This window comes from Euphorbia lathyris, chromosome 3, assembly GCF_963576675.1.
Source record: "Euphorbia lathyris chromosome 3, ddEupLath1.1, whole genome shotgun sequence".
Classification (NCBI taxonomy): Eukaryota; Viridiplantae; Streptophyta; class Magnoliopsida; order Malpighiales; family Euphorbiaceae; genus Euphorbia; species Euphorbia lathyris.
The window spans coordinates 88,404,264-88,419,211 of record NC_088912.1 but is presented as its reverse complement, the minus strand read 5'-3'; the positions used below and the strand labels follow the sequence as shown (position 1 = coordinate 88,419,211).

General features: G+C 37.6%; 1 protein-coding gene across 3 annotated transcripts; it reads left to right on the top strand.

The window, feature by feature from the left end:
* Nucleotides 1–2,575: 2,575 nt before the first annotated feature.
* LOC136223113 (uncharacterized) lies at nucleotides 2,576–13,942 on the top strand. 3 transcript variants are annotated; one of them, XM_066010933.1, is made up of 12 exons: nucleotides 2,576–2,884; nucleotides 3,398–3,590; nucleotides 3,677–3,859; nucleotides 3,958–4,057; nucleotides 4,135–4,165; nucleotides 5,800–5,842; nucleotides 6,402–6,554; nucleotides 9,600–11,664; nucleotides 11,784–12,639; nucleotides 12,727–13,206; nucleotides 13,311–13,394; nucleotides 13,537–13,942. In XM_066010933.1, the coding sequence occupies exons 2-12, from the start codon at nucleotides 3,532–3,534 to the stop codon at nucleotides 13,599–13,601; spliced, it is 4,119 nt and encodes a 1,372-aa protein (XP_065867005.1). In that variant the 5' UTR covers nucleotides 2,576–2,884; nucleotides 3,398–3,531; the 3' UTR covers nucleotides 13,602–13,942. The 3 variants fall into 3 exon arrangements, with proteins under 3 accessions (XP_065867005.1, XP_065867004.1, XP_065867006.1); XM_066010932.1 differs by having other exon boundaries at nucleotides 2,577–2,884; nucleotides 11,784–13,206; XM_066010934.1 differs by lacking the exons at nucleotides 2,576–2,884; nucleotides 3,398–3,590; nucleotides 3,677–3,859 and having other exon boundaries at nucleotides 3,961–4,057; nucleotides 5,779–5,842; nucleotides 11,784–13,206.
* The last annotated feature ends 1,006 nt before the right edge of the window (nucleotides 13,943–14,948 follow it).

Here is a 14,948-nt window from a genome sequence, read left to right as displayed (position 1 = left end):
CATTGGAGCACCAATTCAATCCACCTGTCATTGAAACCCAACGTTCTCATCATCTGACATAAAAACTCCCATTATACTCTATTATATGCTTTAGCCATATCTACCTTAACTGATGCAATCCCATTCGCCCCCTGAGTCTTTCAGTGCAGAAAATGATTAACCTCAAACGCAAGCATTACATTATCGGAGATTAGGCGGCCCATGATGAAAGCACTTTGGTACGGTGAAATAATTAGAGGAAGAACCTTTTTCAGTCGATTAGCAATAGCCTTAAATACTATCTTGTACGTGACATTATAGAGAGCAATCAGACAAAGATAAGTAACAACTTATGGTTTTGCCTTCTTTAGGATGAGAACTAGTGTTGTATCATGGATCGTACATGGGAGGGAGCCAGTGTTTAACCATTCAAGACAAGAAGCAGTAACCTTCGGGCCCATAACATTCCAGAACTTTTGATAAAAACCATGATTAAAACCATCCGGCCTAGGGCTCTTATCATGGTGCATGGAGAAGAGAGCTGCCTTGATCTCCTCAGCCGAAAATGGTTGTACTAGCTCCTCATTAACCTCCGCATTTATCCTAGGGCGTACATTCTGAATAATAGGTTCCGCATCACAACCTTCTGATGTAAAGATACCTTGGAAATACTGCATCATATGTGTGTCAAGACCCGAGGTCCAATCCTATCAGTCACCTAATGTAGACTTTAATCAGGTAATATGGTTCTTCCATCGACGATGGGAAGCTGAAGCGTGAAAGAAATGCGAGTTGAGGTCGCCAGCTACCAACCAATTCTACTTCAGCCGCTGCTGCTAATATTGTTCCTGCTGTAATAAGAGTGCTTCTAGAGAATGGCGGGCTTCCAGGAACGCATCATGGGAGGTCGGATCACTATTATGCTTCAGATGTCAAAGCTGACTAAGACGTTCGTGAATCTGCCGTCGGATTCCACAAGCCACCTACTCGCCCCACTATTTTAGCGGCTCCCCGCAATGTTGGTTTCGTTGACAGAGGTCCATATCAGTACCATTTGCCCAAGACCGAATGTCATGGTCTTTGCAGTCTCTCTCTCGTGCCCAAGCATTATTAAAACAAAACCTATGGACACACAGCAGGACTGTAGGAGACAGACGCATGACGAGGGCTGAGTGATCCGAAATTGGTGCTTCCATATTATCAACCACCTCCAGTGGATACTGAGTATGCCAATGTGCAGAAGCAAAAACCCAGTCAAGCTTCTCCTATACGCACATGTGAGAGTCGCAACTTCTTTCCTATGTAAACTCGTAGCCATGCCAAGCAACTTCAGACAGCCCACACCGCTCAATAGTCTCAGCAAAACCCATAGTAATGAGCCGAGGTGGTTGCAACCTCCTCGCTTATTATCGTGATTGAACATGTCATTAAAATCCCCAATAATACACCAGGGCAAGCTACTATTCTGGGCCAGGACTTTCAATAGCTACCAAGACTCTGTCCGTCTACTCCTTTCCGGATACCTATAGATTCCGGTTAATCGATACTCCGACAAACCTGGAACAGAAATTCTAATATCAATGTAATTCTGACAGTATCCCAAGAGACTAACACTGCCCCCGATGCCTCCAAAGAAGAGCCAAACCCCGTCCCTAGTTAACAGGATCAACAATAAAGAGACCAGAATAAGAAAGTTTTCTTTTTATTGCATCAAACTTGGAACGATTACATTTTATTTCAAACAGAAAGATAAAATTTTGGACACTAGCCCGCACAACATCCGAACTGTACGGGGGTTGCCCATCCCCCTATAATTCCAGCTTAGAATACTCATTGCCCCTGGTGGGCCTAGGGACCAGTACCCGCTGCTAACTCTCTCTCCCGGATATTCTATGACACTTCTGCACTACTCATGACAACTTCCACCATAGTCGCTGGTATATTCCTGCTCGCTTCACACTCAGGCCCTCGCCTACAAATTTAACATCGGAAACAAACAACTCATCCTGTTTTCAGTATTGGGAATCTGCGCATAGAGGAGATCACTCTTACTATAAATACTTCATTATAATTCATTACCTGTAGAATCTGCGTATAGATGAGATCACTCTTACTATAAGTACTTCATTATAATTCATTACCTATAGAATCTTCTAGTAATGTAATTAATTAATTACTTTGAGCAAACTTAACAATATAATATAAAGTTTGGAAACCAATTCAAGATGCTGTTATATCAGTCCCCATCAGGACATTTTGCAATTTAAATCATAGGTAAAAATATAAACAACTTTTTTTTTTAGAATAAGCTGATTAACCACTAATTTTTTTATATAATATAGTTTAATGTCATTATTATTTCATGTTAAATAAATTAGAATTGTTTTCGTCCACTAAAAAAAAAAAAAATTAAAGTGTAAGCAGCTTATCCTCAAGTCAAATTCAAAATTTAAACAAAAAAAAAGTTGAAATTTGCATAAATCTCCTGAGGATAATATGGTAAATTCATGTGCAGTGTAGTGAGCGGCTTTTGGTAATTTGAAACAGTAAGGAACTTCCAATTCATTCAACATCAATTGTAGTTAAAATTACTCAAATTACAAACAAAAAAGTTGTTTTGTCTGAAAGAGAACACAGTCTCCTTCACTTTCTCTCTCTACTGAGGAGGAGGAGTGTAGAGAGAGAAAACAAAAGAAAAGTTTGGCATTTGAGAAATGAGTAAAGCAAAAACCATCTCGTCACTGCTCAAGTTTTCTTAGAGCTAAAAAAAAAAAAAGCCCCATCTCATAAAAAGTATACAACGTAAAAGTTTGAGTAGATAAGACCCAAATGCTGGTGCCTGTTTGATGAATTCAACTATAACATCTTGTTTATCACTCCGAGATCTTACTGATTGATTTCTCAGGTATGATCTAACCTGCATTCCTCTCAATGCTTAGGGTTTTTCGATTATTCAAAGAAACTTTACTACATTTTTGTCGCGGCATATGTGGTTAGATGAGTGGGTTTTGTTTGATTTAGCATTTGAAATTCGTTGCTATGAGTGTATGATTTGGTCGGTCATTTTTGGGTTGGATTTTGATGGAGTCAGATCTGGGATTTGTTTGGTGAAGTACTATTTTCTGTTTTCAAGTTGCATTTAGTTTCTTGAGCTTTTTTGTATTTGGGCGAGGTTATAGAATGAAGATCCTTAGTTGATTTTTTTTTTATTTTGGATGTATTTTCTTGGGTAAGTTAGTAGATTCTTACTACTTTCTACTTGTTGACATTCTTAATTTCTACTTACGCTAATTCCGATTTACAATCGGACTACTAGAGTTTTTATTTTCTTGTTGATTTTCGCTTATTCTTGGAGTTCGATATTTTAATTAGTTAATTCAAGTTTCATAATTGCATCTTCTTCTCCCTTCTTCCTCAGAATTATATTGTGGGTGCGGGCTTTTCTGGATTGAAGTGCTGCTGGTTCTGGGTTTTGATTAATCAAAGAACAGGACATTTGGTTACATGAGGAGGTTAGACAAACGGATATAGTGTAAATATAGTGCAGAAAAAATGAAATCTGCCGCACCTCTTGATTATGCTGTGTTTCAACTGTCACCAAAGCATTCAAGGTGGGGACTTTTGCCAGTTGATTTTTCTTTTGTAGCTGTTGTTCTATGTGTAGCTTCTGTTATTCATTCCTCGTTCATTTTGCCAGATGTGAATTATTTGTGTCAAGTAATGGAATTACGGAGAAACTTGCTTCAGGACTAGTAAAACCATTTGTGAGTCATTTGAAGGTAGCTGAAGAGCAGGTTGCCCAGTCGGTTAGGTCAGTTAAGCTTGATGTTGAACGAAACAGAAATCCTAGCACTTGGTTCACCAAAGGAACACTTGAGAGGTCAATGACTATGCCTCTGATATTAAACATCATTGCTGTAGAAAGAATCATCTAATGTCAATAGAGATTTTAATATTATTGGGGCTTTTCTTGTTTAGGTTTGTGCGGTTTGTTAGTACTCCTGAAGTTTTGGAAATGGTCAATACATATGATGCTGAGATGTCACAGTTGGAAGCAGCACGGAAAATATACTCTCAGGTAATGCTGTGATTTTATCTACCTGAGCAACTATAGTAATTGCAACTATTGCTAAATTTGGCAACTCATTCATTCAGGGGGTCCAAGAGCAGCTTTCTGGTTCTTCAGGTTAGCAATTATATCTTTTTTCCATAGGCAGTTAAACTATGCTCTTTTTGTTGCTTTATGGATAGAAGAAATGTAATATGAATATTGCACTCAACTTAATAATGCAGAGGGATGAAATTTCTATCTGACAATAACTACTCTAGTTCTGATTTCTTCTAATACTTCCTTTATTTGGTATATTGTTTGCCTAACGAAGGAAGAATTGCTGTAATCAAATATAGATATATGAATTTTTGACATTTATGGTTATATATATCCAAGTTCATAATTGGTTTAGAGATACTCCGTATATTCTAGATTTATTAGCTAATATATTCTTAATTTCATTATTCCTATATTGAATTCTGACATGGAATTTATTAGGAGTTCCAACACAGTATTTATTATTTTTAAGATGTTGTATATTTGTGCTTTTTAAAGCTTGAATAACTGATGTACATTGCCCATATGCAGGCATTAGTGTAGATTCCATTTATTACAACTTGGGTTTATCTCTAGATTCTAACATTTTTTGCATACATTTTTCCTTAAATCCTTGTTGATTCCATGTCTTCTTGTAATGATAGAAAAACAGAACATTGTTGTTGGAAATACAAGTTACAAATAAGCAAATGTCTTCCCTGTCCACAACATTTGCAAATAGAAGAGCATGCTTGTCCTAATCTTGCTGTTCAGTCATGATAATAAAACTGTTTGCGAGTTTTTTACATGTCTTAGTTTAACAAACAGACAAGTTCTTTGCATAATTACATGATGGATATACAATATATTTATTAGTTTAATCATTTGCATTTTTCATTGAGTCAATTTAGTTAACGATGAGGTGGTTAATTGTGATGTGAGAAAACAAGTAACACAGATTTGGAGTTATAGCATGTGAAGAATTTGAAAGTACTAAACTAACCTATCTTTAAAATGTCTTTTCTCTCTTGACATCAGATTTCTTTATATCAATTTTCTGGACATTGTGTGTTTCTCTTTTCGATGAACATATGTCCTAAGAACATAGTTATGGTCCATTATAGGCTTGAAATATAAATGGAACACACAGTTAAGTGAATTTAGACCACTTTTCACCTACCTCAAGCATATTGTACATTTCCATGTCACATTTTCTGAGTGGATATGGCATGTGTCTACTGCAAGCAGTAATGTTGATAATTGTAATTTGGAAGAACTGGTGGAAATTTAGAATGTAGTTGTCAGTTAGAAGGTTCTGATGAAATGAGGACCATGTTTATATATGCTTTCCTCTTTATGAACAACAAAAAAAAATGTGAAAAAGCAATATGGCTTTGCATGCATTTATATATAAGATTGAGTAGAAACTAGTCATATACATTATAAACTCAATTACTTGGAATCTTAAAATGAAAGAGACTAGCATCTCATATGTCAATCATGCTAAATATGTTGGTTCTGTTTGTAACAATGGTATTATATCTATTATACTGATACTTATAAAGAAATTGTGAAATCATATCCCGTTTTCAAATTTTGCAAACTTATGTTCCTTGGTTAACGAATATACCTCAATTTTCAATAAAAATGCAATACTTTGGAATTCTCTCTGTGAACCTAATAAAGTATGTATTGCTCGTATACTGACTCAGGGTTTGGATAACTTGCTCCAGGTGGGGATGGAACAGCAATGATGGCAGGAACTGATGCAACAAAGTAAAGTTCTTTTTTATTTTTCGGAGGGGATTGAGTCCTTCATATGCATGATTGAAAATATGTGACTAAAATAAGTTGTTTCAATTTTAGAAGTTTGGCTATTGAGCTACCGATTTCATCGTCTCTTGAAAACTTGAGTTTTAGGGTATTTTGTATGCTGTAATAGAGCAGATTGCTTAAGCATGGGCTTACATTGTTGAACTGGGACATTTATGTGGAATTTAGCAGTATGCATTAAGCAATTTGGTTGTCAAATGAACTGTCAAGTTACAGATCCACTTTTCATTTAGTATTTATGTGATTTTCATGATATGGTGATTCCTGACTAGAACTTACTTGACTGTGAAGATGTTATCTTAACACTGAAATTTAAGGCCTAACTATAAATAGTTGACATGAAATGGAGCACGGCTTATGATGAAAATGGATGGTTTATGATGAATCTAGGAGTTCAAGTGTGCAGAATTATCACATATACAGCTTCATTTTAATGCATGATACAATGAGTCATCTCTCCCTCTCAGAACTTCTTTCTGATTTTATTGTTGTTACTGTGCAGGAAGGAGCTTCTGCGGGCAATTGATGTAAGGCTTACTGCTGTTAGACAGGATTTAACCACGTCCTATGCTCGTGCATCAGCTGCAGGTTTTAACCCTGAGACTGTATCTGATCTCCAGCTATTTTCAGATTGCTTTGGTGCCCATCGCTTGAAGTAAGCACACTATAAAATCTTAAACCTAATTACCACTAATCATTATTTGGCAGACATGTGTGACACCTCTTGTCCCTTTGTATGGCTTCAATAGATTCCTATCTTTTTCTTTGCCTCATTGGTAACTTGGGATGGCTTTGGACTCTGGTAGTTGTATGAGAACAAAGTGCTTCTTTGGTTTAGTTAAATTGCTTACACAAAGTGAATTATTTTAGAACTTCATTTCTTTGTTTTTTTAGTTTTCATCCTAAACTTGCGGTAGAGGTGGAAAAAGTACACACGACCCGATTACATGACATGAAATCGACACACAATTTCAGTGTTTGGGTTAAGCTTAGTAGGTAGTCTGTCATTTTTGGGTTGACACGGATTTGACAGGCACATTTTTGGGTTGACACGGATTTGACAGGCACATTTTTGGGTAAGGTTATGATTGACCTTCTAACCCGAAAATGACACAAATATTTAAAATTACTGTTATATTGTCTCATGTTTTTAGATGTCACATTTATTAATAAAGGTAATAAAATTACAATTATTACTTGCAAACACGACTTGAACCTCCTATATTGTTATAAACACATTATATGACCCCCAGCATGATATTAATGGACGTTTGGATGATTATTGTTAACATATTAATCCAAAAATGACGTAAAATATTTAAAAATAGTACCATATCCTCCTATATTTTTAAAAATCCCCATTAATATACGTACAATAGTGAAATTACATGTGACCTGAAAACACGACACGAAATCGACACCAACCCTATTTGGTTAACATATATGAACACGAGATGAACCCGATAATTTCCACCTCTACTTGAAGGTAAGCATAATGCAGTATTGATTTAGGGTTCTGCAGGACTTCTGTTTTCTTTTGTATCATTGTTCATGTTGTTTGTCACTGGGTTTATTGGCAGCTTTGGATATGGATAAACACTAGGATGTTGAAGGTAAAAAAAGTGGAGTACAGTCTGATAAACAATAAAAAGGGCGTTGGTTTTCCTGCTCTTGCACATTTCACCACTTAATGTCTGTGGATGAAACTTTAGCCGCATAACGGCTGTTAAGATTGAGGATGAGTCTAGTCAGAATTGTTTGTTTCGTCCTTTGTGGACAGGTCAAAGGTTTAAGTTCCTTGCAGAAAGCAGCGAAGTATGTTTACAGCATATGATATATTTAGTTACCACAAAGCCGGGGCTGAGGTTTAAAAAAGTTTATATGATGGTTCATGTTAGCCGACCCCGAATCATTTCGGGACTAAGGCTTTGTTGTTGTTCCGTTAACTATGCTGTCCACCCTTTTAAAGGGCTGTTCACTTGTTGTGACACAATAATTTGAAGCAAAATTCATTAAACCTGAAATGTTTTTTTTTTTTCTTTTTGAGAAAATTAACATGGAATGTTTATCTGGGGGTTTTCAACACTAAAATTGATATACATCTTAATCCTTCTATAGTTGCATTAATGATGGCAAACAAAGACAACCGAATAACCATATACATCTCTTTCACTGCTTAAACAAGGGAAAAAGTTGGATATGCCTCAGGATGCAAGAAATATCTCACTATTCTTGTGGTTCATACAAAAATTTGCATTGCAGCTGAAGGTTCTTATGAATGTTGACAAGTTGCAGTTTTTTGGATCCATAATTTCACCTAGAAATAGTAGAATAATGCATCATTTGATTGGTTTACTCAGAAAATGAAGTCTCACCATTGTACTAAATAATTTAATTATATTTTAGTGTAATTTTTTTGTGAGTTGGCTGACAAAGATGTGGGATCTAGCATGTCACATGAGATTTATGGTTAGGAAGGGATACATTGCAAAATACCATGGTTTTGCTGAATACTGCTGGATAATGATGTGTTGTTCTTTCCCATAATGTATGAGGATACTTCACTTGCTGCTTAGTAGAAGATAATATTGTTCATCAGCTTTTTTACAGGTGGAGATAGTTTATATTTGACTTTGATTAATTATAGCATTTAGTTGTTTGCATTGTTAAAAGAAAGAGCTTTTTAAGGGATGTTCATGATTTCATGTGTTAGTGAATCTGTTTTAAACTACTTAAGGCTTAATACATGAGGGCCCCTTGTACTTGGCCAAATAATCATACTGGAAGATGTCTCATTAGCCCCTGAACTTGCTTAAAGTGACATATTGGCCTTTGAACTTGCTTAAATGACCTATTGCCCCCCTGAACTTACTTAAATGACCTATTGGCCCTCCCTGAACTTGCTTAAAGTAACACACACTTTAACTTGTCCAAATCACTACTTTGCTTTGTCACATAGGACTTGGAGAGTTAATCATATCACTTTAAGCAAGTCCAGGGGCTAATTAGACATCTCCAGAGTTTAAGGGACCAATCGGATTATTTGGACATGTACAGGGAGCCCCTTATATGTATTAAGCCTGAGATAAATGTTTGGCACGTCTTTTTGTTTCTCATTTTGGTTTTGCTTTTGGCGCTTTGGTCCGTTCATGTAGGTCAAGGTGGGGTCTAGTAGAAACTGTTCTGGATTCTTGTAACTTCTCATGATGGTGTTGTGTTGTTAATGAATCATGGGGAGCCAGTCATGAATTATTTATTCAACGCCTATATGCTTTACACATTTGGTATAAATGTTTTCAAATATTCCCAGTTGACCTCCACCATATAAGGACAAAGTAGGTATCTTTCTAGAACAAAATTAGCAAGGAAAGAGTCTAATGCCCTCCCATGTTCGAAACTTATGATAGAAACTAAGAGAAGAAACAGTTGATACCAGATCCGACTTAGATATAGAAAGAAAATGTTAAATTTCCCATCTTCTCAACTTTCCTGTCACACTATGTCAGGTTTAGTGGTTATAGAGTTATTTTCTCCTTTCTCCAGGTGCCATCTTTTTTTACTTCTTACCTTTTCTCTTTATTATTCGTTCATTATTATTATTATATAGTTGTAATCGTTGTAATCTTTCTCTCTTATTTCCTTTTCACAAACGCGTTTTTTTCTTTAATAATTAATTAAAGAGAGATACATATTCGTGCAGCGAAGCTTGTTCCAAATTTATCTCACTGTGCGAAAGAAGACCAGACCTGATTACTCCATGGAAGCCAGGTGTCGAAGATCAATTGGTCCGGGCTTCATGGGGATCTGACATGTCAATTGATGACCCCTCAGGAGAACCAAGTGGGTCCCATCAGCACCACCAAGCCGGCCAAGAACAGCTACAACGAGATTTAACGCAAATCCAAAATCACCTCAACCAATCCAAAGGTTCTAACTTTAATCCTCATTCCTCTCTGCCCCAACAACAATTATCAGTCCAGAACGAGGGCAAGGAAGAAGAGAAGAAGCAAGAGGAGTCTACTCCTGAGCTATTACCTATTCAATCAAGTCAGCCTTCAAGGCGACTTAGTGTGCAGGACAGGATCAATCTCTTTGAGAATAAACAGAAGGAGAACTCAGGTGGTAAGTCTGTTCCTGTAGCCAAACCTGCTGAACTGAGGAGACTGTCCTCAGATGTGTCTTCTGCACCTGCAGCTGAAAGGGCTGTTCTGAGGAGATGGAGTGGCGCAAGTGATATGAGCATTGACTTGGGCAATGATAAGAAGGAAAATAACAGTACAGATAGCCCTTTAATAACTCCTTCATCTTCTGTACCGCAAAGTAAAAATAATGTATTTTCCGGCTCATTGGCAGATGATAAAGATCAACAGGGGTTTAGTGATACTGCAAGTTCAGTCAAGGATGAGGTTAGGAGTGTTTCGGGGTCTATGGATCAGGGTGAGGAGGTAGGATTGAAGGGGAAAGTGAAGTGCAAAGACCAGGCAGGGTTGCAAGCACAATTGAAGTCATTTGCTGGTAGAAGTGACCAGGGAGTTAAAGAGGAGAAATTTAACAAGGGTAACTTGGGTGAGGATGAGAGAAGCAGTGGAGTGAAAGATCAAGCGGGTTTTGAGGGAAAGTTGACTGGTAATTTTGATAGAGGGGAGACTGTTGGAGCAAATCAGGCTAGGTTCCCACCTCATACTGTAAGTTTTGTGGGGAGAGCGGGGGATGTTGAAGTTGGGAATAGAGCTGAGGATACTAAAATAAGGGAGCAGCCATCAAGCGAGTCGCGATGCAGGGGATCCCAGACTCATACTCGATCTCTTTCAGGGCAGTTTGAAGGTGGTTATGGAATGAAAGTTAAGGAAGTATCATACAAGGAGACTGAGGTTGATCAGCCAACTTCTCAGTCACATTGGAGATCAGTTACAGGAGAAATTGAGCAAGTGGGGAAGGTTGTGGCGGTGACTGCAAAGGAACCAATGCGAGTGGGAGATCTTGAAATTCCAAAAAGGAAGATCCAAAAACCACTTTCTTCTGGTCCAGAACAAATATTGAAGATGCAAGGTAGAAGAGAAGATTCTGGTTCTATATTTGCAAACAAGCTTGCTGGTCCTAGCATAAAGGCTTGTGAGGATCAAGACAGCTTTGGATCAATAGAGCAAGTTCAGAGAGTAAGGCAGTCAAAGGGGAATCAAGGACTCAATGACGAGCTGAAACTGAAGGCAAATGAACTTGAGAAACTTTTTGCGGAGCACAAGCTTCGGGTTCCTGGAGATCAATCTAATTCTACTAGGAGAAGCAAGGCTGCTGAGTCACAGGTTGAACAGGCAATAAATTCACAGTACAAAAAACCAGTTGAAGTGGAGATTTATCCTGCAGCACAAGTTCAAGATAAAAAGATTGCAGTTGAAGTAGTTATGAATGCTAGTGATAATGCAATGTTTAGCACACCCCCACCTATGAAGGCAAATCATCCTGACTTTGGAAGTGCTCTGAGACAGAATTTCTCTGAGCTTAGCCTATCAGATGATTCTAGGGGGAAATTGTATGAGAAATACATGCAGAAAAGAGATGCGAAACTGAAGGAAGAGTGGGGATCAAAAAGAGCAGAGAAGGAAGCCAAGTTGAAGGCAATGCAGGATACCCTTGAGCGGAGTAGAGCTGAATTGAAGGCGACGTTTTCTGGCTCTGCAGACAGATTAGACACAGTGTCTAGTGCTCATCAACGTGCAGAAAAGCTCAGAATGTATCATTCGCGTTCAAGCATGAAGAGAGGACAGGTATATAATCCTTCAGCTATGTCTTTTGAGCATTAAGTTCTGATTATGACCTAACTTCTCAGTGTAGTTTTTATTTGACTTCGGAGCTATCCTCATTTGATAAGGTTTTTCTTTCACAGCATCTGGTGGACATTATTCAGAGTGAAGAAGATGAAGATCCTTCTGAATTATTGGAACATAAATATTACAGACAAGATAAACCATACAGTGATGCATCTACAACAGATGGTGCTTCTAGAAGCTCCCAGAACAAGAAGATGTTCCAGAACAGATATACATCGTCATCCACTCCTCGGACAACAGCAGCACCGGTTCCACGATCATCAGCAAAAATCTCCAACCCCAGTTCTGGGAGGCGGAGAGTGCAATCAGAAAATCCTCTTGCACAATCAGTTCCAAACTTTTCTGATTTCAGGAAAGAGAACACAAAGCCCTCTCCAGGAATCAGTAAAACAGCAAATCGTGCGCAGGCAAGACCCTATGCCCGCAGCAAGAGTATCACTGAAGAGGCAGCAGCTCTTGTAAAGGAAGAAAAGCCTCGGCGTTCTCAGTCGTTGAGGAAAAGTTCTGCTAGTCCTGCTGAATTTAAGGATTTGCCTCCTTTGAACTCTAATGATATTGTCTTGGCGCCATTGAAGTTTGATAAAGAACAAACGGAGCATGGCCTGTATGAACAATTTTCAAAGAATGTGGATTCAAAACCCTTCCTTCGGAAGGGTAATGGCATGGGTCCTGGTGCTGGAACTAGCATTCCTAAACTGAAAGCTTCAATAGCATCTGATGCGCTGAAAAACGAAGAAGAATTTGAAGAATCGCCCTTTGAGGCAGAAGATTCAGTCAATATAGCAAAAGAAGAAGAAGCTGAAGATGAGGAGGATGAGCTTGACCCAACAGAGATTGAAGATTATGCTAACAATGAAAATGGGAAGCCAAGACTAAGCCAGGAGTCTGATAAGATGTCTGAATCTGATAATGGTGATTCCCTAAGATCCCTTTCTCAAGTTGATCCTTCTTCAGTTGCTGAACTGCCAGCTTCTATTCCTCCAACATTTCATGGTGCAGGGTCCTTGCAGGACTCTCCTGGTGAAAGTCCAGTTTCATGGAACTCCCGCTTGAATAATCCATTTTCCTATCCACATGAGATTTCAGATATTGATGCTTCTGTTGACTCTCCAATTGGGAGTCCTGCATCTTGGAATTCTCACTCTCTTACGCAAACAGAAGCCGATGCAGCTAGAATGAGGAAGAAGTGGGGGAGTGCTCAGAAACCTTTTATGGTTGCTAATTCATCCCATAATCAGCCTCGCAAGGATGTCACAAAAGGGTTCAAACGGTTGTTAAAATTTGGAAGGAAAAGTCGTGGGACAGATTCTTTGGTTGATTGGATTTCTGCTACAACTTCTGAAGGAGACGATGACACAGAAGATGGGCGAGATCCTGCAAATCGGTCATCAGATGACTTGAGGAAGTCGAGAATGGGTTTCTCTCAGAGTCATGCTTCTGATGATGGCTTCAACGAAAGCGAGTTGTTCAATGAGCAGCGTAAATATATTTTCCTTCTTGCTTTAAATACCTATGTTTGCCCTACATATTTTGGTTATATCATTGATTTTTATATACATGACAATGCTTCTCCTTTCTTACAGTTCAAGCTATTCATAGCTCCATACCAGCACCTCCAGCAAATTTCAAATTAAGAGATGATCATATCTCTGGAAGCTCTATAAAAGGTGATCTTTTTCTGTTAAATAATTGAATATATATTTTAGGATGTAAAAATGGTAGATTTATGACAGATTTAACGACTTGGTAAACCGACTGCCTCAGTTTGTTTAAGGTGATTGTTAAGATATCATATTTACATTTTTTCAGCTCCAAGGTCGTTCTTCTCTCTCTCATCGTTCCGAAGCAAGGGAAGTGAATCAAAGCTGAGATAATTAGTGGAACAAAAAGATTAGAGCTACCACTTGGAATATCTGATATGATAGGATGTAAAGGATATATAGGATACAAATGGATGTTCTGCTAAAATATGTTGTATATTGTATTGAACGAAACTCGCCTATTGGCGCCATTGTGATTTTGGTAGTCTAGGAGCAATTTTTTCTTTTTTTTTTTTGTTCTCTGTAGCATTTGTGTGATGCATATGAGCAAACCAGACTCTAGGGAGAAATAGAGTTGGTGGTGACAGTATGAAGAAGAGTGATGTGATTATGCGGAGTAATAGAAGCATGTAAACAGTTTATAACTATCTTTTATCTTCATCTTCTCCACTGTATCCTTCTGCTGCCACTTTTTACTCTTATGTTTTGCTATTGATATCATGTGATCTCCTTGAGTTCATCATGCAAATATTTTTCTGTTTTGAGTTTTGATTCGTTTATGGTTTTGGTTTCACAGTATTTTGAGATGCTATTGTTTGTATCTCCCTGAATACAGATTAGATGTCCTGCAAATTCTTGTGGTTTTGTGGAGTGATCAACTCTAATGAGTTTCTCTTCTCAGACTATTCTTGTCAAATATAGGTATAGCTGGAACCTGTAATTTTTCTTCTTGGTCGTATCATCGGATCAACACAATACATCATGAAAAGTCGATATTTCATTGCGCAACATAGAAAAAGATATCATCCAAGTTAACATGTAAAGATTAAAAACATTAGGCCCTGTTTGTTCTTTGGAAATTATTGTGCATGAAATATATTTTTTAAAATTTTCGGTGTTTGTTTGTTTGACGGAAAATCTTTAGTTAGTTAACATAAAAGTATAAAGGGTAAATTACAAAACTGACCCAATTCAGAGGTCTATTTACATATTTACACCCATTATATATCTAGACTACTTTAATATACATTTTCCTAAAATATTCTTCATATATGTATAACACTTAGTTGAGACTTCTTCCTCTCATTTTTTTCTTTTAATGAACTCGTTGGATAGACTGTGAATTCGAAGTGTTTCTTTGGCGATTATAAAGTGTTTCTTTGGCGGTTTCGATAGCAAAAATCTGAAAGAAGGCAAATATCTAACAATTCTTTTTTTTGCAAATTTGTTCTAGGGTTAGAGTTTTACTGGCTCGTTTTTGGTTTAGGGTGTTTTTTTCGTTTTGCGTTATTATTTTGATATATTTTGTGTAATGTAACTTAGAAATGACCTTATATTAGTGTAAGGAGTGTTGTTTTGTCAGAAAATTACTTCGCGATTGTGAGTTTGCTTCGCGGTTGCCGCAAACTGCGAAGCAAAGTCATCACGGATTGCTTCAACCGCGAAACAAATTCATGACCA

Bases quoted from the DNA above. Each gene is read 5' to 3' on its own strand.
- LOC136223113 (XM_066010932.1), top strand. From the start codon at position 3,532: ATGAAATCTGCCGCACCTCTTGATTATGCTGTGTTTCAACTGTCACCA. The intron at 3,591-3,676 runs GTGGGGACTTTT...TCATTTTGCCAG, and splicing joins CTGTCACCAAAGCATTCAAG to ATGTGAATTATTTGTGTCAA. The intron at 13,395-13,536 runs GTGATCTTTTTC...ACATTTTTTCAG, and splicing joins CTCTGGAAGCTCTATAAAAG to CTCCAAGGTCGTTCTTCTCT.